Here is a 22098-nt window from a genome sequence, read left to right on the forward strand (position 1 = left end):
CCAATCTATCTTTTATGTTCCAGATCATCTCCCCAGTTTGCAAGGAATGCTTCCACACACCTGCTCCCTGATTGTCTCTCTTTAAATTCATTCAGAACCCACTCCAATTCATTGCTGAAGACTGAAAGAAGTTATACTCGCTGGTTTTAAAAACCACACACCATTACTTATGCTAACAGAGTAATTCCTGTTAACAGGGACACAGATAACAGTTCAGGAGACAGCACATCATCCTGGAATCAACATGCAGCTCTGCAAGTCCTTCCACCCTTTGCCACAGCACAGCCGCAACGTGATGTGGCTTCAGGCCAGAAGTGACTGAGGATGAAACTGGCCTTTGGAAGAAGTTTCCCACATTGACACAACACTTTTGTGGCAGTCCCATCCTGCTGCATGTGGACCTGGGCTAAAAAGGGCAAAGCAGTCAGCAAGGTTTTCAGACCAACTCTGTGCATCAGATATAATGGCTGTTATATGCAGCAATAGGGGAAAAGCAAAACCCAGACACACAAGGCATTCTCATCACCAGTTTGTGACATCTGCCCCTCTCTAAAAAAGGTACAAGAGTATTCTTCTTTGCCAACCCCAGTTATCCCTATGAAATTACCACCACAACAGCTTACCCCTGAGCCACAGAAGCGTCCCAGGCGGGGTGCAGTGCTGTCGTAACCATCATAAATTTCCATGTAATCGTACCCACAGTCAGCCTCCTCCTCAATCTCGAATATCTGGAATATCAGCTCCACTCCATAGCCATCTTCAGCTACAATCACCCAGTCACAGTTGGTTTGACCTGGATAGTTGTTGTCCCCAAACTGAGCATGGGAATATAGCTCCTTAGTTCGTACTTCAGCCCTTAAGAGACCACCACATTCTGGAAGAAAAGGGCACAAACCAGTCTCTCAAAGGCCTTACCTCACAACAAAGATGTATCCTACCACTTTTGGGCCAGCCATGAGGAGATAAGACCTCCAGCCTGAAGTGCATGTACAACAGGGAAGGTAATTAACCACTGCAACAAACTATGATAAACCAGTGAATTGTCCAGTCACCCGTGAATCTGATGATCCACACAGAGTAGAAGAGCTTGGCTTTTTGGGTACTGAACATGCACAGAAAGAAGTGACCAGCTAAAACTAGCAGGATGGGATTCCTGCTACATTGTACTTTAGAAAACAGCATTATTTTAGAATGCAATTGCTTAAAGGAAGACTCCACATGTTCTTTGTGCTTGTCCTGTAGCTGAAATTCTGATCTGGGCCAGTACATGGACTAAGTTGCATCATCTCATTTTCTGACGGTTGATGTGGAACAGAAGGGGTTGCTGCTCAACCAAACACCTCCAGTTTAAACAAAAGAACATGAGCAGGAATGTCTGATATCAAGAGATCTCTAAACTGACAAGGAAGCTGGCATTTATGGTATGGTGCCAACAATGGTCTGGGAAATGGTCAGCACAATACACAATCACTTAAAAATCAGGCTAAGATTATTTGGGTGAAAAGTGTGTCTAGTTTTGCCTAGTAAGAAAATGCAGTGAGACTTGATGACATCTTATCGCACTGGGGTATTGGCAGGCAACCAGATTACCTGTGCTGTGCTTTGCCTGGAAACCTCTTCTTTGCACAGAAGCATCAGAGTAAAACCTGAGGAACATCTTGTTGGTAGAAGCCACTACAGGGTCTGGCTTCTTGCTGCCACAGAAACGGCCAAGGACAGGTGATTTGCTGTTGGGCCCATCATACATTTCTAAGTGGTCATAGGCACATTCTTGGTGCTGCTCAATCTCAAACTCATTGAAGGTCTACAGCAAGAATAAGGAGAATTAAAACAGACATTTGTAAATCTGAGTATGCAGTTTAACAGAGTATGAAAACAAAGGAAAAACAGGTCAAATAGTATGTCTGTCTCACTCCTCCCACAGACTAAACTAGAATGGTGTGCTTTCAGACAAGAATGACCTCAGGGTGACAAAGCTCAGAACTTCATATGAATGTGCAGCTTTGCTGCCTCACATGGGTGCACAACAATGGTTTTCATCTGCAAGCTTTATATGCTCTTATTTTTCCTGCTGGAAATCCTGCCTAGCACACTGAATGGGTATTCAGTATTATTTCCACTGAGCACAGTGATCGAGGCACTATCTTCCCCATTGCACAGCTTTGGGCATGCCCTGCCATATTCATCAGGCCATGCTGTAAAGTGGGCCTCACACTTCTCCCTCAGAGGGGCTGGGCACTGGCTCTGCCACCACCTTATGTAGATGTGGTCCCACAGAGTGGCTCAGAGGGAGGAGCAGAGGCGGGAGGGCATGTTACACCTTCTGTTAACAGAGAAAGCAATCTCCTCAAGAGACTCACCTCTGCCTCACGTTTCTCTGAGACTCTCTGCCCTTTTGCAGGCCAGATGCAGCCTCCTGGGATGCCTTCCTCTGAGCACCCTGAACAGGACCTATGGAGATCAATGTCCCACTCACACAGTATGGGGAGAAATACTTCATCTCCTCACAGTCCAGCCTACTCCTCCCCTCCCGCTCACTGATTACTCACTACTTTCACTCGGTGGCCAGGCGTTGCAGAGATGTCCCAGGTGCACTCTTTCCGGCTGGGATACTTGTCAGGCCAGTTTGGACTGCTCATCACTCCCTCTGCACCACTCAGCTTGTGCTCACAACCAGCTTGAGAGAGAGGTCACAAGATGAAGTCATCAAGACAGATCTCACATGGGAACCATGTAACATCCTACATGTTCCTCTCTGCCCACCCTCAGCACGGCAGAAACAGGGAAGGCTTCACTCACTGAACAACACCTTTTAGTATTACTGCATAGTTCTGGTGGGTTTGTCCTACACTCCTTTGAGCTAACTCATCAGCTGGTAAAATGGACCACCTCATTCCCCTGGGCCTCATTAACCTCATCCACCTCCTCACTTTCAGGTGTATTCTCCTGTTCCTCCATCTCATCTGCTCTGTTTCCAGTGACATGGTATCCAACCCCTCCAACCCTGTTGACTCTGATGCTATCTCAGCCTTGAGTTGTTTTGCCAACTTGGAAGACCAGAAAAGGACCAGGGGTGGTACACAAGAAGGCCTTTGCTGCACACAGTAGCGGTAGGGTGCAGGAAGAAGGGTAGTTTTGGCAGCAGCAAGCAGTTAGATCAGCTCATCCTTCATCTTCTGACTCAAACCCAATAATTAAATTGAAGTAGCAGTGACTAGTCAAATCATGATGTCCCACGATTGATCCTTTCGCTAAGCCAGCTTCTTGCCCTCCCCGTCCATCCCCCATGGCCATACAGAGGGCCAGACTAGGGAATGGACACAGTGAAAACAGGTCTCCTTCATTTTATTAGGTAGTTTTTCAGCTAACTGGGGCTTTTTCAGGGCTCCAGACTGGCCTGTGGTACAAACATGGTACACCTGGCATGAAAGCATCCTGGAGCAACCTATATTCAAAGCACCTTATCTTTCCTGAGGGCAGGGAGTGAGGACCTTACCTTCTTTACAGTCATGGCCATTTTCATGCAGCATGAACCCATTTCTGCACTGGCATGTGTAGCTACCAAAGGTGTTGACACATTCATGCTGGCAACCACCATTGTCTTTGGAGCATTCGTCCTTGTCTGGGCAAGATCAAACCAACAACCACTCCGTTGACAACGAGAAATACACAACCACAGTTGCCAGCTGGGAGTGCCATACACAGACTGGCAGATACCAGTGCAAGCATCCAACCTCTGCTGCTGGATTAGTCCAGTCAGCTTTTTAGCCCAGATACAACTCTCTTTGATTGTTCTTTATTCCATAAAATGCATTGCAAATTTATTATATAATGTAGGTTTTGAGTAGTTAAATACCTCTTTTAACCTAGAGCAGTGCCATAGGTTAAAAGAAACATATAGCAATATGTCATTCTTCTAGAACAGAGTCCAGGAAAAGTATCACACAAATTCACTAGCCTAGGCAAATATCCACTGGCCAGTCTTTGTATTTTCAAGTTTTTACATGCTCTGATGAGCCTCCATCTTTATATAGCTCTGTTCAAGAGCACAGAAAGACAGGTGGAAAAGGGGATCTAAGGTTTGAGCTGCTCCATGAAGCTGAAATATGCCCCAGTGGATGTTCACTCCTTTGTGTTCAGGACTATATAGTCTTGAATCTCAGTGCTCTGAGCATTGAATCTGCTTATGGTTTCCAGTCCAATTTAATTTATGAGCAGTTTATCTCCAATTTTTCTTGGACCAATATCCTCCCTTGACCTCATTAACCTTATCTGTCTCCTCACCCTCAAATGTATTTCTAGATGAAACATACCCCACCTCATCCTTCCTAAGATTTAATTAGCCAAGCCCTTAGACCTGATTCTGCTCCGCAACTGTTTAATTCAAGGCCATTTTGCCTCATCATCCTCCTCAAAAACATTAATACTCCTCAGTGAAGACACAGCATGAAATTTAAATTCCACTTCTGTACAATCCAGAGCTGCCTACTAAGAAGGTACAACACTGACACCAAAAGCTACTATGGATTCAGAACAGAGAATCAGCATGCACTGCTTTGATTGAAAGGATTGCCATACAGAAGACTTTTGGAAATTTTCTGACTCCTTTAGTTTCAGGTCAGGTTCCCCATTGCTTCCTGCTGTGGAAGGACTGGAGGTATGGATTTCATCAATGTATCTTGTTGACACTACACTATGAAATTGGACCAAACACTGCACTGAGAAGCCTAGATGAAAAGTGACACAGCAGAGGGCAACCATGGTTTTTAGATGAAAATAACCATGTCAGGCTCTGCCTGATTTGACAGGAGGTTGAAGAAAATTCCCCCAAAACAAGGGGTTCAGTCAGAGGAGACAGGTAACCAAGTGAAAGAATAGAGCCACGCACCAGAGAAGTAGTGAACTTTAAAGCCTTTCTTGGAGACCGTGTTGTCTGATTTGAACTCCAGTCTCATGTTGTTGCCATACGATGTGATTAATTCCGGCTTCTCTGAGCCGCAGAATTTGCCATGCAGCTTGGAGTCAGAAGCCAACCCACTACGAACCTCAACATAGTCGTATTTACAGACCTGCCAAGAGAGGAGATTTCTCAGCTCTATCAACATTGAACAGAACATTTCAGAGGAAGGGGACAGAGGCTTGACTGAGGGAACAGAAACAGCCTGCTTGCTACTCAAACACACTCTTATCTTCCCCAGACTCTCCTCTGTCAGTGTTCTCATCCCCTTTCATTGCTTCCCTCACCTTAAAGCATGGGTGTGTTTCCAGTTTAGCAAAGGTTCCATGCAACTTAGCTAAAATAATTACTCTGACTTTATCCAGGAACCTGACAGAGTTGAACAAACTTCTGCAGCCTGCTGAATTAAGGAAGAATCACTGCTCCCATTTACAGTGGGAAGCTAGAACCCGAATGTTTTGTTCAAATTCCACCCTGCCCTTGGCAGGGCAGGGAACAGACTTTTTTACTGGCTATTTTGTTTGTCCTTGAAGAACTCTACTTCACTGTTCATTTTCAATTATTTTCCTGCAAAGACAGCCCTGGGTAAGGGGAGGATGATATACTTATTAGGAAACGAAAACACCTACAGTTACTCAAAACTAGTAGAGAAAAGAAGCCCATTTATAACAGAACACTTCTCCACTCCAAAGAGAAAGTGGATCCAGACTTCAGAGAGAACAATCACTGTTAATGGCTTATTATTGTAAAGGCTGGGAAACAACCAGAAGCTCCACCAGCAAGACAGAGTCTCCTTTTCCTTGTACCCCAAGGATTTATCCCCTTCTGAGTTAGCCAGTAGTCACACCTCTGAGATGCAGGGACTGGTTACGTACATCATTGCCTTCCAGCTCAAACACTTCGAACTGCAGAGAGATCCGGTACTGGGTTGGAGCTACCACCTGCCAGACGCAGTTTTTATTAGTAGGATATTCCTTGGGCCATCCAGGGCTAGTAATGGTCCCATTGAGCTTGGTGATGAAGCCCCCACACGCAGCTGGAGAGGCAATAAATGAACACAAGTTTTACTTGGTTCTGTTCAGACACACAGATTGGGCCACACTGTTAGCTATAAAACGAATCGGATCCTGGTTGGTAGCGCATTGCAAATCCTGGCCTCCAGAACAGGTAAAAATGCTGGCAGCTGTGAAGAAGACAGAAACCTCACCTTTACTCACCAGTGAAACACACACAGCCAGGCTATGACCTTGAGAGCCACTTAAATCATGTAAGATTGATCTCCTTTTTACTCTTTAACCTTGGGCTTAAAGATTAGTAGTAGCTTCAACTGTGGATCAGCTGACTTGACATGTACAACATATTTGTAAAGGCCAGCTTGGCAAATTTACCCACATTCAGCCATACAAACCATACTATTTCAAGTTTACTAGTGATGGAATTACTGGAAGATAATGGAATCCTAGGAAGACACCCCTATCAACTCTTCAGTGGCTTATTATATGTGGACTGCATCTTCTCTAGGGAAAACTGAAGACAAAACCAAAGACTTTATTATCCAATTTATTTTAAAAACTTGGGACATCTCAGCTTCATCCTCTTGTGGGAGAACATGGCTTTTACATCAAAGGAATCCATCTCAGTTTGCTCTTTTGTTGCAAAATTCCATTTGCAGTAAGGCAAACCCAAGGGAGCAGCTTTGATACAAAAAGAGTGGCAAGCATATCAGAAGAAACAAAAGCAATTTACTCTGATGTGCCTCGCTACAATTTCAAAGATTATCCTTCCTGTATTGCCCACAAATGAAGTTTAAAATAGGAGACTAAGAGTGAAGTTCAGAAAATGCTTGCCAAATTATATCAACTTGTTTGCTCAAAATTGCAAGAAATTATTGAAAAAAAGATGGCACCTAACTCTGGCCTTACCAAGTCAATACCAGCCTTTCCCAGACAGTGAAAAAATTAGAAGTCAGGGCAAACCGTGTGACTTTGAGAGCACCACTCGGTGTGGAGCTCCTTACATATCTCAGCTAAAAGGCAGAGACAAGAACAATGAGTGGATTCTAACACACCAACAGCTGTATTGTTGGTAGGAGCAAGCGCTAGTTTCAAGAGATCAACTGTGTAAATAGAAAGCTGACAGAAACAGTTTCTACTGAAGATGTGCTGTAGGGCTGTTTTTTCCCCTCCCATAACCGAAGAAGGAAATTTACTCCTCAGTATGCAGAATGTCTGGTTTGCATGCAGGCAAAACATAGCTATTTTATTCTGCAAAATAAATGTCTTTTAAAAAATAAGAAACTCAACCTTAAATTGAAATACTTCTGTGCCACTTAATGTTTAGGTTATAATGCTCATCCTCCCTTATGTTGCACTGTGGGAGATCTGATTTGAACAGGAATCTCTAGTTATGAAGAGCAAATGGTTTTAGAGATGTTTATTACTACAGAATCAGTATTCTCAGTTTTTCAACCAAAACTTGTTTTTCAATGGAAGATGTTGACAAAAGGATTTTTTTCAGGTGGGGAAAGATAAACAGAAGCAAAGAGGATCCAAGGGCAAGGAAAATCATCTCCAAGATTGTCATATACAGACCATCTGTATACTGTATCTGAATACAGATATACTGTATCTGTATATCTGATACAGTCATACTATATATGAATTGTATACAGACAATCTGTAGGTTACTCACCTTCACAGCTCTTTTTATCAGCTGTCAACTCATAGCCAGGCTCACAGGTGCATTTGTAACTGCCCAGTGTGTTCTCACAGTGCTGCTCACACCCACCATTGTCTGGCAGAGAACATTCATCCATCTCTGTCGATAAAACCAGAACAAGTCAGTTTCTAGACCACTCAACCCCCCTCATATTCCTCATGCAGCACTTCTGGACAGAAGGACGAGAGGACTAGCTGATGAGCCAAGCCCATGGAGCTGCTGCAAATCTCACAAGAGCTAAAGCACTCCTAGCACCAAAACCATAAGGAACTAAGAGTACTGTTACAATTCAAGAGTGCTTTTTCTGGACAGGAGCAGGAACACATGATCTCCTGAAATGACTTCACTGCTTTTTGTTCTCATTTGCCCCTGTTTTGTTTTTTAAATTTCTCACTCTCTTGAGTAATTTGGGCTACCATGAACCAGCCCATCATGGTGCCCACAGTAACAGAGCTGTAGAATGCCATATCCCACTGAGTGGGGTGCAATGAAGGAGCTGTGAGAATACACAGGTAATCCTTTTTCACAGATGCATGAAGACTTACTATGCTAGGCTTTGAATCCAGGTTCTTCCAATTACACCTCAACAGCCTGAACTGACATTTTCATATACAGATCGCCAGATGTACTGGCTTCTCCCCCTGACCCCGTGCAAATGGACGGTTTTATTAACATGGTTGTGGTGGACTGGCCTCAGCTAGCAGCCAGACTCCCACCCAGTTGCTTGTTCACTCTCTATCCCCACCCTCCAGTGGAATGGGGGAGAATATAGGAAGAAAAAGAACAAGAAAGTTCTTGGGTTGAGACCAGAAAATTATCCACCAATTACTGTTGTAGGTAAAACAGACTCAACTTTAGGGAATTTAACTTAATTTATTGACAATTTAAATATTTGAGTATTGATTTGGTTATTGGGAAACAAACACTGGGGAAAAAAAAAAAAGAAACAAACGTCAAAACATTTAGGGAAAATACCTTTCTGCCCCCTTCCCAAGCTCAATTACACTCCAGACTTCTCTCCCCACCTTGTATCACCACAGCTTAAACTCAGTCCATTCAGCAAGGCCATTAGCATGCAAAGGCAGAGGGCATGGGGAGCTACAGCCAGTACATGAGTGTGGCACTCCTTCCTTCTAATACATTCCCCCCACCCGGGTGCTGGGTCCTCCATGGGCTGCAGGGAGTATCTGCTCTGCCATGAAGCACCTCCACCTTCTGCTCACTAAGTAAGAGGTAACACCTCATATTAAGTACAACATCTCCTACTAAGAGTAACACCTCTCACTTTGGTGTTACCTCTGCTGTTCAGCCCTTTTTGCTCCTTTCTGGTTTATGTTTTCACCGAGGTGCTACCAACATAGCTGATAGGTTCATCTGTGTCCTGTGGTGGGTCCACTATGGAGTTAGCACAAGGCAGCCCTGCAGCCTCCCACTGTCAACACCTTGCCACCTACACCCAATATAATGTTACAGTTACAGTTACTGCTATGTTCATCAAATAGGACCAGTCTTGACTAATCACGGTAGGTCCTTTCCAACTGAAATACTCCATTCTCTTCTATTCATAACTCTGCCTTCCTGCAAAGCCTTGCCACAGTCAGGAACCCCATACTGCAACAGTTCTAGATCGAGCAGATTTTATTTTCTGGTCTGTGAATTAACTATAAAGAATGCAGAGTATTTCTTTGCTGCTCCATGACAGGTTCAATAGCTTCTAACGTGGCTGTAAATCACTTGTGTCTGCAACTGCAGTAGAAGTGCACATTTATGCATTTTTTTACGTAAAAAATACAAATACATTTACTTATGACTGTTTCACAAGGAAAGCGCCCCAGATTCAGGTATGTAACTTTGTTCTCCTACAAATTTGCAGGATGAGCTCAGGTTCTGGAGAATGGCTTGCTGCAGGTCAGAAAGTCTCCATTTAGTACTAATCTCTGGAAGACAACTCTGCTAGTCAGCCTGCACTGCTTTCAGCTCCTGAAAGAAGCCAAATGTCTTTAGGAAGAAGTATTCTGTGTCTTTATGGAACATGAGAAATTTAAACAAGGATGTCTAGGCACTGTGAACATTGTTCAGGGTCTGAAATTAAATACCACAGTATTTGCCAGTGATCTTGCAATTGCCCTTTGTCACGGTCCATTTGGATCTCTCAAACTTTAAGTAATTATTTTCTTTTGTGCATAAGCACATGGATTAGGAATTACAGGCCATAAATTATGAAACCTTATAACTAGAGTAAGTGAGTAAGTGAATTCACACGATAGACTAGTCCAAGCAAAGGGGGTTGAGCCCTGCTGTGTTTGTTGTACTTCCTAACAGGCTCATGAAATGATGTTTATTTCACAGAGTACATTGTCCTGTAAATTTGAGAGATCCAAATGAACCATGACACCCTTAACATGAGCCAGAAGTTAAAGTAGGAATAAATAAAGGACTTGTGCAATCCAAATATTGGCATTGCAACTGTTATTTCTGTAAAACTGTCACTGAACCTAACAGAAACATGAGTATCTACCTTGCAGCAGCTCAGCAGGCATTTTCCAAAGTGGTTAGATATTTGGTTCTTGCCTCTATTCAGCTCAGCAGAATGCTGGTAAAGGACCATGTCTTGGGTCTAGCTCTTAAGAAAAATCTTAAGTCTTATCTACATCTTTCTGAAGAGGATCTCAGGTCAGGAACACATTTGTCTCCTAAAGACTCAGAAGATTCTACCTGTATTCAAATTCACCTTCTCTCCAGAGGTTTCCTTTGGAATACAATTTAGCAGAGAGTTGTTTGAACACTGCGCACCCAGCATCAGTACTTTCTTTGAAAATGTGCCCTGGCATGGCTAAGTGGAGGTTACATTCTGCCAGCAGTGCAACACAAGGCATCAGTGCCTGTGCTGGTACTGACCCAGCACTCTTTCATTCTGCTTTAATCAAGGAGGCGGTATTCGTGCCTCAGCATCAAACCTCGCTATACTCCCTAAACCATTTGTATATAAACTTAGTATTGGTGATTGTACAGGAATGTCTAACAGCTCTTAACTACAAGTAGATACAGTGGTAACTGATCACTTTGAGATGTCAGTAGACTGGTGACGAACGGTCCCAACCTTTGACCTTGTGAGGTAATAGATCATGTACCTTTAAAGAAATTTGCTGCAAAGCCTGCTTTATTGATGGTTGCATCAGATGCAAACTTCATCCATACTTTATTTGAACTGGATTTGATATCTTCTGGCTTCTCATAGCCACAGAAGTGACCAAGCAGTGGGCTGTATTCAGTTAGGCCATCTCGGATCTCCAGGTAGTCATAAGAACATGCATCATGCCATTCAATCTGCAAGAGGAAAAGGGTATGACTGTAGTTCAGTAGTATGAGTGCTCTGAGTTAGGCTAGCTACCCAGTTTGACTTTGGCCAGAGATCAGCTCCAAACAAGCATCCCAAACAACTGGTCACAACTACATACTTGCCTCATTGCTGCCATTGAGCTCTCCTGCAGTGGAAACTGCATTCAAGCCTGGGCACATCTCAGTTCTACTGCTATTTTCATGGCTTCCTTTTGGTGAAGCCCAGTCCACGACTATCTACAAGCTGCTTTTCCATGGGAAGTTGGAAGGAACAGAGCAGAACACTATAAAAAAAAAAAAGGCTACAGAAATAGCTGTGGGGTCACAGCTAGGAGGTGGTGGTGTCAGCCCTTTCCAGGACAAGCATCGTACAAGTACACAAGCCACAAGAGTCTATGGGGTTGATTGGATTTATCCAGGTCCTGGCCATTCCGATCTCTGACTTACATATACATCAGTAGCCAGAAACAGATCACTGGACACCTAGATAAAAGTGTAAGAGATTCTATAAGCAGTAGGAGAAAAGCTTTTTTGAGCTTTTCAAAGCCTGTCTGCCATCTGGGAACATGATGTATCCTTGGGGAGTCACAAACATCCTGCAATCTGCCAAGCCCTAGCGACACCTGAATTGTGACCATTCAACTTCATTTGACCAAGCTGAAAATTTAAGGACTCATGAGTCCTTACTTAGTATCATCTACAATTTTGTGCCCCTTCTAATTCTTTCTCTCTAGAGTAACAGTTTTTGAAAACTCGTATTTAAAACTTGGCTTCAAAATGCACAAACTTCTGGTGAGAAGAAATTACGTTATGAAGGACTCAAAAGAGTTGGGTTGGTTTTTTTTTTTAAACTTTTTAGACTTTCATCTTCATTTTAAAACATCTACAGAGGCAAAAAAATATTCACGATGTAATACAAAATTACATTTCTCACCTCAAAGGCTTGGAATGTGATTCCTATGTGAAAACCCTCAGAAACTATGATTTTCCAGATGCACTCTTTGGAAGGTCTGTAGTCATCTGGGTAATTGGGCGATTGGATCTGGCCAGCATCTTTGTGAATTTCTCCACCACAAATAGCTTCATAAAAAACAAATAGCAAAACCTTGTTCAAATCTGTATCGATACTGCTTGTTACCCAAAGGCAGAATACAAGTCTTGGAAGTTTTTACAAATCTAGCATTTTGTCCCAGTGACAGTGTCTCCTCTCTTTCTGTGCCAACTGCTGTAGAAGGTGAACTCACTGGGACAGAGAAGTTCTATGATTTTTCACATTTCACACTCCTGGTCACCTTAATAAGTGCTTAAAACCTGCTGCGAGCAATAAAGACCATGGAAAAATGGCAACAAAAACAAAAAACAAAACAAAACAAAAAAATCAGTTGCAAATCTAATCCAGCCACAAGATGGCAACATTAGCAAGCATGAGTTCAGCTGTTCCCCAGGAGACCACCAGGATGACTGCTGTGTATGAAAAATTAAGGTTGTTGCTAAATGTAAGGATGAGTAAGTTTAAAGACAAGAACAGAAAGTTTAATGATAATCTAGCTTAATATAAAACTAGCAGAGACCTCAAAGACAATAGCAGTTCAGCATAATTGTCTGCAAGACAATAACAAATGAAAGTAAGACCACAGGCTAAAACTTGTGTTAACCCATGATGCACAAAATGCATGTCTACAGAAGGCTTATGTATGTTTTGGCTGTGCTTAAAGTCAAGCAAACAAACCGCACTGACAGTAGGTACAAGAGAGATGGCACTGCAATGACACCTGACAGACATCAATCATCTTCACTCCTGGAGTCTCTCCACAAGAGACTGTATTCAGATGTGGGTCTCACTATACTGTCCTGGAAATTGCCTGCATTGGGTAACATTGCCTTGGTTTTGCCTTGTAAGCTGCTAATGCTTAACTGTGGCCTAGTTAAAAGCACTGATTCACTAATGCAGTGATAACTTCTTCCTAGAGAATCAGTATTAAGGCACCACCAAATAGTTGCACCCAAAATTCAGCTTCAGAGCATAATATAGTTTGAAGTTGAAATTCATATATTCAGATCTACAACTGGTGCTATATAGAACCTCTGAGTAAACCTTTAGAGAACTGTCTCCCTGTAAAACTGTCAGCCAGCAAACAATATATTCTCTACCACTGCCATAGTTCACACTGAAATTTAGCTGAGCTCCAAAGTATACTGGAAGAGCATTACTGTAAAATGGAAAGAACATCTGTTGATAGAGCCTCAGAAGACAATAACGATGACAAATTCAGGGCTGTCAGCATTGCTGTAGGGCAAAACCACCAGCATCTTCCCATCCTGAATCTCATGAAAGAAAAGGAAAAACTGAACTATGAGGACACTCTCACTACATTAACTGTCATTTAGTATCAAGTAATTTTCCCATCAAGTGGCTACATCCTTCTGTCTCTTCCATCCCATTTACTGGAAACTTTAGGGCCAAGACCTGGAGGAATCCAAATCCAAAAATGAGTCCTCAGCCACAGAGCTCCCAGCAGTGTTCAGATGTACAAACATTTACATGCACTCTAAGTAAAGCAGAGCACAGAGAAACAAAGTGCTAAACCATACTTTTGCTTTTTAGTATGTGAGGGAGAAAAGTTCAAAAGAAAAAGAGGAACTAATAGTAATGCAGAGAGGTTTTGAACAAGAATTGTTAAAAATTAAAGCATTTAAGCACAATTCCTCCTGAAAATAAAAGTTACCCTTGTTGCCAAGACACAGAAGTCACAACAGAGGAAAGAAACAAGCCATTGCCAGAGTTCGCACTGGAGGTCAATAGGGATTAAGGATTTTTGGAAACTCTCCAATTTCAGCAAATGAATTATGGAGAGAGGTGCTGATAATCTCACTACCTGCTGCTCTGTCATGAGGAGGCTAAATTAAGAATTATACAATGGACTGTCACTGGTTCTGTGGTACAGTCTGGCTTCTGCGAGTCATAGTCTCTGCTTGCTCTGAGGCTTAGCTATAGACTTCATACCTTTCCAATTGGAAGTTTATTGCAGGAAAGTGTTACCATAAAGAGCCAGAGTCTTGAAGAGCTAGAAAAATGTGAAGAGTCGAAGGGAAGTTTGACCACAAGATGCACATTCTGCTTTCATTTGCTCTCCTCAAAAGTTAAGCGAAGCAAGTATAGCTCATATTTACTAAGCCTCTAGGGGTCATTTACTAATCAACAGGAAATACAGAAAATTACGAAGAGAAAAGAAAGCCTGCATAGTGACTTTGGCATGTAAGCAAGGTAATATTTATTTTCTTCTGATACCATTTAACAATATGAAGCATGATGCCATATTAACATCCATGGCGAAGAACAGAGAAGTTGCTTCCCCAAAGCATTCCTCACCTTGACTTTTATTTTTCTTTTTCTTCTAAAGTTGGAGCAGGTATCACTGGGGAATAACCCACTGTAAGAATTAATCTGACAAGCCCACCAACACAAAAACCCAAAATAAATCAGTCTATTAGAGACGTACTAGTTTGATCACTTCTAATTCCAACAAACTACCATAAAAGGGGTGTTACAAACCACATGGTTCAGGCAACAGCTGCTTCTCAGGAGAGATGTAAAAAAACCCATAATCAGGGAAGCTACTTCTGTCTCTGGGGCAACAATTCCTGTAGAAACCAGATATTTCTCCTGTCAAACAGATTTGTTAGCCCCACACGGTTGTGAAATCCTCATATGCTTTATTTGCACTTCTCCAACAGTCCCATGTTTTCTTCGCTTCCCTCTGTTAGCATCATTATTCATGAGTATATTGGACATTTGAGCACTGGCTTCCAGTGTCATGCTTGTTTCTGTGGCTGCAGAAAGAAGATAATGCAATGTTGATACTGATACAGTGAAAGTCAATATTGTGGCCAACACTGGTACTTCTAAGAAAATGCCTGTTGCCTGGATAACCATAAAGGCTTGTAATACATTTTAGAGTCAATACTGTAAAAAAATAAACATGTATGAAGAAGGGATGTTACTCATTTGTTACTGACTTTTATAGTATTGCTCTGCTGAAGTGGTTTCAGCATTCCGTGCCATGCAAGTTTCCAAAGTACCTGACCTGCAGAAGATTCGATATGCTAATTTCTAACCTTCTGGAAGTAAAATATACAAGGGAGAAGCCAAAGAACAACCTCTGCATTTGAGAAAAAACAAAGCAAAACCAAAAAGACTACAAAAAAATAAATAATAATAAAAAAATAGTACCCACAAAACCCACAACAAAATAAGCTGCATGAAGTAATATAAAATGCATGATCCGAAACAGAATATTGCCTACTAAGTTACTGGAAGAAATCCTGCTATACCCAGCAATGCTGCTTGCAGGAGCTGGTTATGTGAAGCAGAATGTGGTGTATGAACACGATCTATAGCTGCATGCTGCCATCCTGTTGTCCTCCCCAAAAGGTGATGATCTCATTGGAAGATCCATGCCCTGTCTGCTGAAGCAGCCTGCAAAATCTGCCTATTCCCATAAAGACAAGAGTGAGAGCTGTTTCTAATTATGTGGTGACACAGAACTCCTGCTGATCCCATAACCCCCTGCATCCTGTTCTGGCTGCTCTGTGCAATGCAACAGACTTCTAGCTAGTGGCTGTACCTTCATAGACCACAAAGAAGCCTTTGCCCAGGATGTTACTGCTGCTCCGGAACTCGATCCACAGCCTGCTGTCCGTGGAAATTACTGGTTCAGGGATCTTGTCACCACAAAATCTACCTACAAGGCAGGAAAGAGATGATCAAGATCTCCTGGCTGATGGACAGCACAGCATAGCAGGCACCTACGGCTCCAGGAAGGAAAGAGGCTGTGGTTAAAGGAGCTTGCTTGTGTAAAACACCCTTTCCCTCCCACCACTTGTGCTTTTAAACGAGTTTCTGTTCCCATTCCCACCCCCCCAGTTAATTCATATCCTCTTCAAGTATTAATTCAATAAAAGTGGGAAAACATCCCTTGTCCTTCTAGAGATGTGACATGAAGAAACATCCTTTCCACCTGTTAGCCCTTGGAAATTCCTTCAGCATTTTGCACTAAGATAAAATTGTCCAACTCAAACCAAAGGCGAGATGTGGCCATGCTGATGAGAAAACACTATGTTGTCTATCTTGTCCTCTGTTCTCACCTCTTCCCAGTTAACCCTAACCCTAACCCATTCAATCTCTTTCAAGAGAGACCAAGAGCCCTTTTGCTCCATGATTCACCCATATCTGAGCTCTCTGGTGGGCACCTGCACTGGTAAATACCCAAATCCTGCCAACAAGAATGAGCCCTGAAAAAGAACAGCTGCAGATGTCCCAAACAAGCTTAATAACCTGATTTGGTGCTCCTCTACCTGTTTGTCCTGGATTCAGCTGTAACAGTTCCAGCCAGAAGCTCCTCACAGAAACAGAGCAAAAACCAAGTATGCAATGAGAGGACTCAGTGCAAGCGTGGTTCTTCACTTCAGCTGACACCAGCAGGGCTATATGCGAAATTCAGCGTGGCCTTGGCAACCTGTCCCTCTGAATCCCCAGTGGGAATTTGATAGGGGCAGAGAGCAGCTTGCGAGGTTGAATTTATTCAGGACAGCAGTGATAGGGATCCTGGCATTGCATCACCAGGCAAAGGCTTACCTCCAATGGGCAAAAAACCTGGTTAATGTCTTACCTGCAAGACATCGCCTTAGTTCCCATTAGCAGGCTGCACTGGTGGTTCCCTACACTGAATAAGGTGTCAGTTCAAAGCCTGTTGGCTGGCAGGTCACAAAGGCTATGACCTTCAAGGATGCAAGAGCTATCCCTCTGTGGCAGGCCACAAGTGAGTTGCAAACTTTGTTTCTCTTCAGCAGTTTCACCTGCAACTTTTTTCTCTTACGAAGTCACCCATCCATATATTATCTTGGATCCTAGCTTTACTTGGCTACTCAATTCTAAGCTGCTATATCCCCCAGCTGCCCAGCACTGCTGGGGCAGCGTGACAGCCCTGCAGTGTACCAATAGCATCTCCCACCTCCACTCCCAAAGGGCATACTAACAAAAAACATCAGCACTGCAAAGCACCTTTCTCTAGGGTCACTGAGCAACTGCCTCCTGGATTTAGACTTGGAGTTTAACAAGGGTGTCAAGGAGAGGAAACGCAGATGAGGAACGAGAATGAGCAAACTCCTCAGAGTGTGATAAAAGGCCCATTCATAAAAAGTTATACACCATTTAAAGGCTGGGTTTTCACACACTTCCCTGGGAAAATATGCAGTGCACATGTATTTTTTTCTCCCTGCAAGAAGCCCGTGCTTTCACAATTCACGCTAATCCCCTCCCCACCCCCTTCTGAATTGCCGTCTGTTTGCCTCTTCTGAGCTAATTTCATGGGCTCAGCCCCTTGCGGGAGCTGTGGCCACTCACGCAGTGTCTCTTTCCAGATGGGAACACTCGCAGGTCCACCTGCACTGGGGGACAGGGAGGTGCTTGCCTTCTGAAATACCTTTAAATTACTCAGCAGAAAAAAATAAGTAAAGAGGAGCTAGGTCGCAGCTGCTGGAGCAATGTTACCTGATGTACGTACAGCAGAAAACAGCAACACATGCTGCCAACCCTGAAACAGGCAGGAAGCAGTAAAACCAGCTTCCAACTCTGCACTGAAAGTCAGGCCCATGGAAACTTGTGGAAAGCAGCATGGCTTCAGCCTTAGCGCCTCACCTGGTACCAGGGCTGGGATGTTGCGTGGGGCCAAGGAGAGCACCCAGACCTCCCTAAGCCTACTGACCCCATGCTGACTGTGCTGCAGCATGGGGCATAGCACCTCTAACACAAGTGGTGATGCTAAACAACCTGATCACTTATTTCCTTTCAGGCAGGAAGAGCTGTTTGCAGTGCACCATTTTACATTTGAGAGCAGGAGTAGAGTAGGGCCCTTGCACACTTTGACATCCTAGGCATGGTCTAGCAAGTTCCCTGATAGAAGTACAAAGGCTGAAAGCACAGGCTACTTGTGTATTTGTAAACACAATACTTGGGAAATAATGCCAGGAGCTCTATGGCTTCTTCATTCCGACTGCCTGGTTGTTCTACCCTGATCTTAGGAAAACCCCACAATAAAACTCCAGAGACCACATTTTCAGTCCCAGCCATGCCCTCTCTGCATCTCTTCTGAAGCCACAAAAGGGAGGAATAAAGACTGCTACCAAAGGAATTGGAGCAGGGATCATCTGATGTGAATACAGCACACTGACATCCTGGATGGAGACATTAATGGATGGCCAGTACACTGGCTCAGTGGAAGCTCTTTCCAGGTAAAGAAGTTTGTTTCTGCTTATTTTCTCCACCTACCCCCCTAAGCATCAAGAGGAACACACAAAATGCAATTGAAATGAAGCAAGTACTCACCCAGCAATGGAGCCTTCCTCCAGTAGCCATCACGCACCTCCACATAATCATACCAGCAAAGGCGACTTTTAAATAGGTCCATGGATGTGAAGTTTAACATAATCTGAAAGGAGAGAGCATATACTTCTGTGGGAAGGGAGCTACTTTAAAGGGAAGACCCTACAGATTACGTGCTCGACCTCTGCTACACTGCTGCCTAAGTGAGTATACAGGAAAAGACAGTTGGACAGTTTGCTGATTTTTTAATCAGCTTTCCTGAAAAAAAAAGAAATGCTTCTCAAAGTAATTTAATGAAACCATGAAAGTACATGACAGCGGACAGCACTTAACTATCCATCCTGTAATTCACAGTCACTGCTCCTCAGTTACTAAAATTACTAAAAAAAGCCCTATTTGTTGCGGTTTATTTGGTTTTGGGATTATTTTTTTTTTCCATAAAAATTTGAATCACTGGTTTTGATTAATGTGAACATCATGGAGAAACACACAGACCCAAAACACAGATGTTTGGGGTCTCTACCCTTATGTAAATGACACTTGTAAAAAATAGCTAATTTTGCTGACAAGTTTCCACATTCTGACAATTACACCCACACCATCATTATGATACAATTGTGTTTTGGCAGATTAACTGAGCAGAGTTTAGCATTAAAATTTTATCCATTTGGTCTCCCCTTCCACTGTAACATGGAATATAGGCCTCTCTATGGGCTTATGGAAGTAATTGATGGGGTGTACTTCTGGCATTTTTCCTTGCAAGATTTGATGAATTTATTAACTTACATCTACAGTCTGCTTCATTAGATTAAAATAGATGTTTTCCCCCAAAGCCCTGGCTGGATGTGCAGAGTCCAGTCTGGAACTGTGTTGCTTATTTTGTTCACACTTTAGCAGTTTTTTGACTTAGGACAGCAAAAAGAGATTCATCTGCTCTATGCAAATGAATACTACAAGCCCAGTATCTGTCCTAAGCTAATGCCTCAGTGCTATCCTGCTACTTTGTACCAAGTGCTGCTTTTGACTAAACAGACAAATTGAAGCATTTGATCTTTTAATCTGAAGTTGGGTTTTTTTTTGTTTGTTGTTTTTTTGTTGTTTATTTTACATCAGTGGTTCAGTATTTAGATGCTGGGTCCTATCCAGTACAACTCTTCTGAAGAAGCTGAGAGACAAAGGGAGAATTTACAGAAACATTTGCACTGCAAAACTCCCAGTGCCACAGTCTCAAAACCCGGACAGTTCCTGACACCTCTGCCCCTGGCGAAGCTCTCCCTGCAGTGAATGGTGGGAGCTCATCACTGCATTGGACCAGGCTTGCAGGAGACAGAACTGTCCCAGAGCAAGACGTCTGCTGCAAAATGAATGAGCTCTGCTCTTCTTTGTTCAAGTCTGAGTCTTAAGTGTGTTTCGAGGGTGGTCCTCAGCAAAGCCACTCTGTTGAGCAGCTCCCAGGCCAGGCTGTGCATTTTTGCAGGCTGGTATGGCATGAAAGGCCTGAAGGGCTGGTGTTAGTGGATTAAGGAAAGATTTCATTTCCACAGGAAGATCAATAAAATAAAAGGACCTGGGAAGAAAGTGGACAGGGTGGGTGATTGATGCACAGCGGGGCTCACTGTTTCAAGGCTGGGAGCAGGAGTCCGCTGACAGGAACATTATGCTGTGTGACAGGGGCAGGCCACTAACGTCAGTCACAGCTCCTCAGGCTGTCTTTGGGCCGCCAGCTTGCTGGCACATTTTATCCAACTCATCTGACAGTCACCTGTGGGTGACATGCAATGTCCACGCAGGGTTCAGCCTCAAATAGAGAGGAAGGATCAGAGATCAACATGCAACCCAGACCTGTGAGGGGGCTCTGCTCCAGCAGTACCTCTTCTCTCCTCAGGACCATGTATTCCTGATCCTGTCTCTGGAAAGACAGCAGTGGTGCTCAGGAGCCTTTCCAGGCTCCAACCCTGCACTCCAGGCATGCTGAAGATCACTGGTAGTTGCTAAAGCCATCATCACAGGCAAAACCACATGCAAGGGAAGCACAGAGTACACCTTGTGTTGGCTTGGCACCTACCTTCTCCCCTGGGGTCACTGAGATCCTCCAGACACAGTGGGAATAAGACGGGTAGCCATTTGGAAAGCCAGGGGCTGAAAAATTCCCTGTTGAGTCCTGCAAAGTCTCTCCACAAGCTGCAGGAGGAGGAAAAAGAAACCAGCAACAAGGAGTGACTTTCAGAAAGACATCAGAGGCTACCAAAATGTTTGCACATGGTTGTGTGCAGGTTGGTGGCTGGTGCTCCAAGGATGATCATTCATGGTACTGGATAAAGGTCGCTGACCAAATGAGACCTTGCCAAAGCGGTGATGTGAAATTTGGCAGAATCCTCTGGATAGATGATGGTCAGTGCAAGGACACAGGTGAAACAGCTTTTAAAGAGACACCCCTCCTCCTTCATCTTCCTTCCACATGCCAGCACTTTCAGGTTTCAACCCTACTGAGGAATATCTTATCCATCATTCAAATGCAAAATATCAACCCCACTCCACCTTGCAACCCCAAGACTGCTGCCAGCAAATCTGTTTTCCCCTCATTACAAGCTACACAATGAAGTTCTCCTTAGTTACCATTGTTAAGGTACCTCCTCTTTCTGGAGGGCTAAAATACCCTAACAAAAGCAGGGCAAGCCCCACTGCCCTCATGCTTCATCTGTTCAGCACCTACCCTTCTGTCATACTGTGCAGGATAAAATGTGAGTACTGCAGCTCACTGCTCTCCGCCTTCCTGTTTTTGTGGCCTGCTGCAGTTGATGAAATGTAGATCCCAGAGCGACTTTTGGAAAGCAAGTAATATGCACACACATATGCTCCTTTCGGGAACTACAGCTTCCAACATCTGGGAAAGCTGTGACTACTGTAGTTCCTGCTCTCTGATCCAGAAGGATTGAGCTGGAACAGGGAGTGACCATCTACATCTGCAGAGCAGCTGATGGGCTAGGTGGGAGGATCGTAAATATCAAAGCTCCCATCTCCTTCAGAGTGCTCACTAGACACATGCAAATGCCTATTGCAAGGAGCAGGGACCTTGGCTTATCTGCTTTCCAGTTTTTTTCCAATTTCATAATGAGCTGATCTTACAAGGCTGCCTTGACCTGCAACTTGGTTTCCTCAGTGACGGTAAGGCAGCTCCCAAAAATCCCTTGTTAAGCAGGAGTGCTTTGAAAGCTCCGACAAGGACCTCCCCTTCCCATGGAAATGCTAGAGAATATTCCTCTGCCTCATGTTATCACACCCTCACTAATTTTTCAGCCATAATTACATTTAGATGGGCGGGTTGGAATTTGGAGGTGAAAAGAGACTGGCCCCATTCAAAAAGCTTAATATCTTCAAAAAAGGAAAGAGGGAGTCACCTAGGCCAGAATTCCTTAATTTCCCCGAAGCAGTTTGATCCCCAGCTTGACAGAGCAGACCAGATGAACAATAGGTGAGGACATAAAAAAGGGTTTTGCCCAACCAAGCAGCTCATAGGGGTGCTCTGGAAGGCGGAGTCACTCCAAGGAACAAGTTCTACATATTTCAAGGCAGAGGTCAGCATGGGATGTGGAAAAGTGATTCCTGTCAGGAAAGCCAAAGGTATTTTAAACTACTTGAAAAGAGCACGACTTAGCAAAATCATCAGGTAAATGAACACACCTGCCCTAGAGGAATGAAGAAA

The 22098-nt window shown here is 43.6% G+C and overlaps 1 protein-coding gene across 10 annotated transcripts in view; it reads right to left on the reverse strand.

Annotated features, from left to right (window-relative positions):
* TLL2 (tolloid like 2) overlaps positions 1-22098 on the reverse strand; it is a 508271-nt gene that overhangs the window by 416943 nt on the left and 69230 nt on the right. For all 10 annotated transcript variants that reach the window (XR_009726296.1, XM_061358696.1, XM_061358697.1 and 7 more), the window contains 12 exons: positions 20461-20576; positions 18399-18501; positions 15640-15756; positions 11949-12094; positions 10807-11002; positions 7649-7774; positions 5833-5993; positions 4889-5069; positions 3497-3622; positions 2550-2677; positions 1591-1804; positions 624-874 (listed from right to left, as the gene is read on the reverse strand). Coding sequence is in view for 9 of the 10 variants with exons in the window: in XM_061358696.1 (XP_061214680.1) it covers positions 624-874; positions 1591-1804; positions 2550-2677; positions 3497-3622; positions 4889-5069; positions 5833-5993; positions 7649-7774; positions 10807-11002; positions 11949-12094; positions 15640-15756; positions 18399-18501; positions 20461-20576 (1865 nt within the window). In the remaining variant the exon portion in view is untranslated. The remainder of the gene's footprint in view (positions 1-623; positions 875-1590; positions 1805-2549; positions 2678-3496; positions 3623-4888; positions 5070-5832; positions 5994-7648; positions 7775-10806; positions 11003-11948; positions 12095-15639; positions 15757-18398; positions 18502-20460; positions 20577-22098) is intronic.

This window comes from Neopsephotus bourkii, unplaced genomic scaffold (genome assembly GCF_033783945.1).
Source record: "Neopsephotus bourkii isolate Nb327-2 ecotype Australia unplaced genomic scaffold, CSIRO-AGI_Nbou_v1 NB_951, whole genome shotgun sequence".
In the NCBI taxonomy this organism is placed as follows: Eukaryota; Metazoa; Chordata; class Aves; order Psittaciformes; family Psittacidae; genus Neopsephotus; species Neopsephotus bourkii.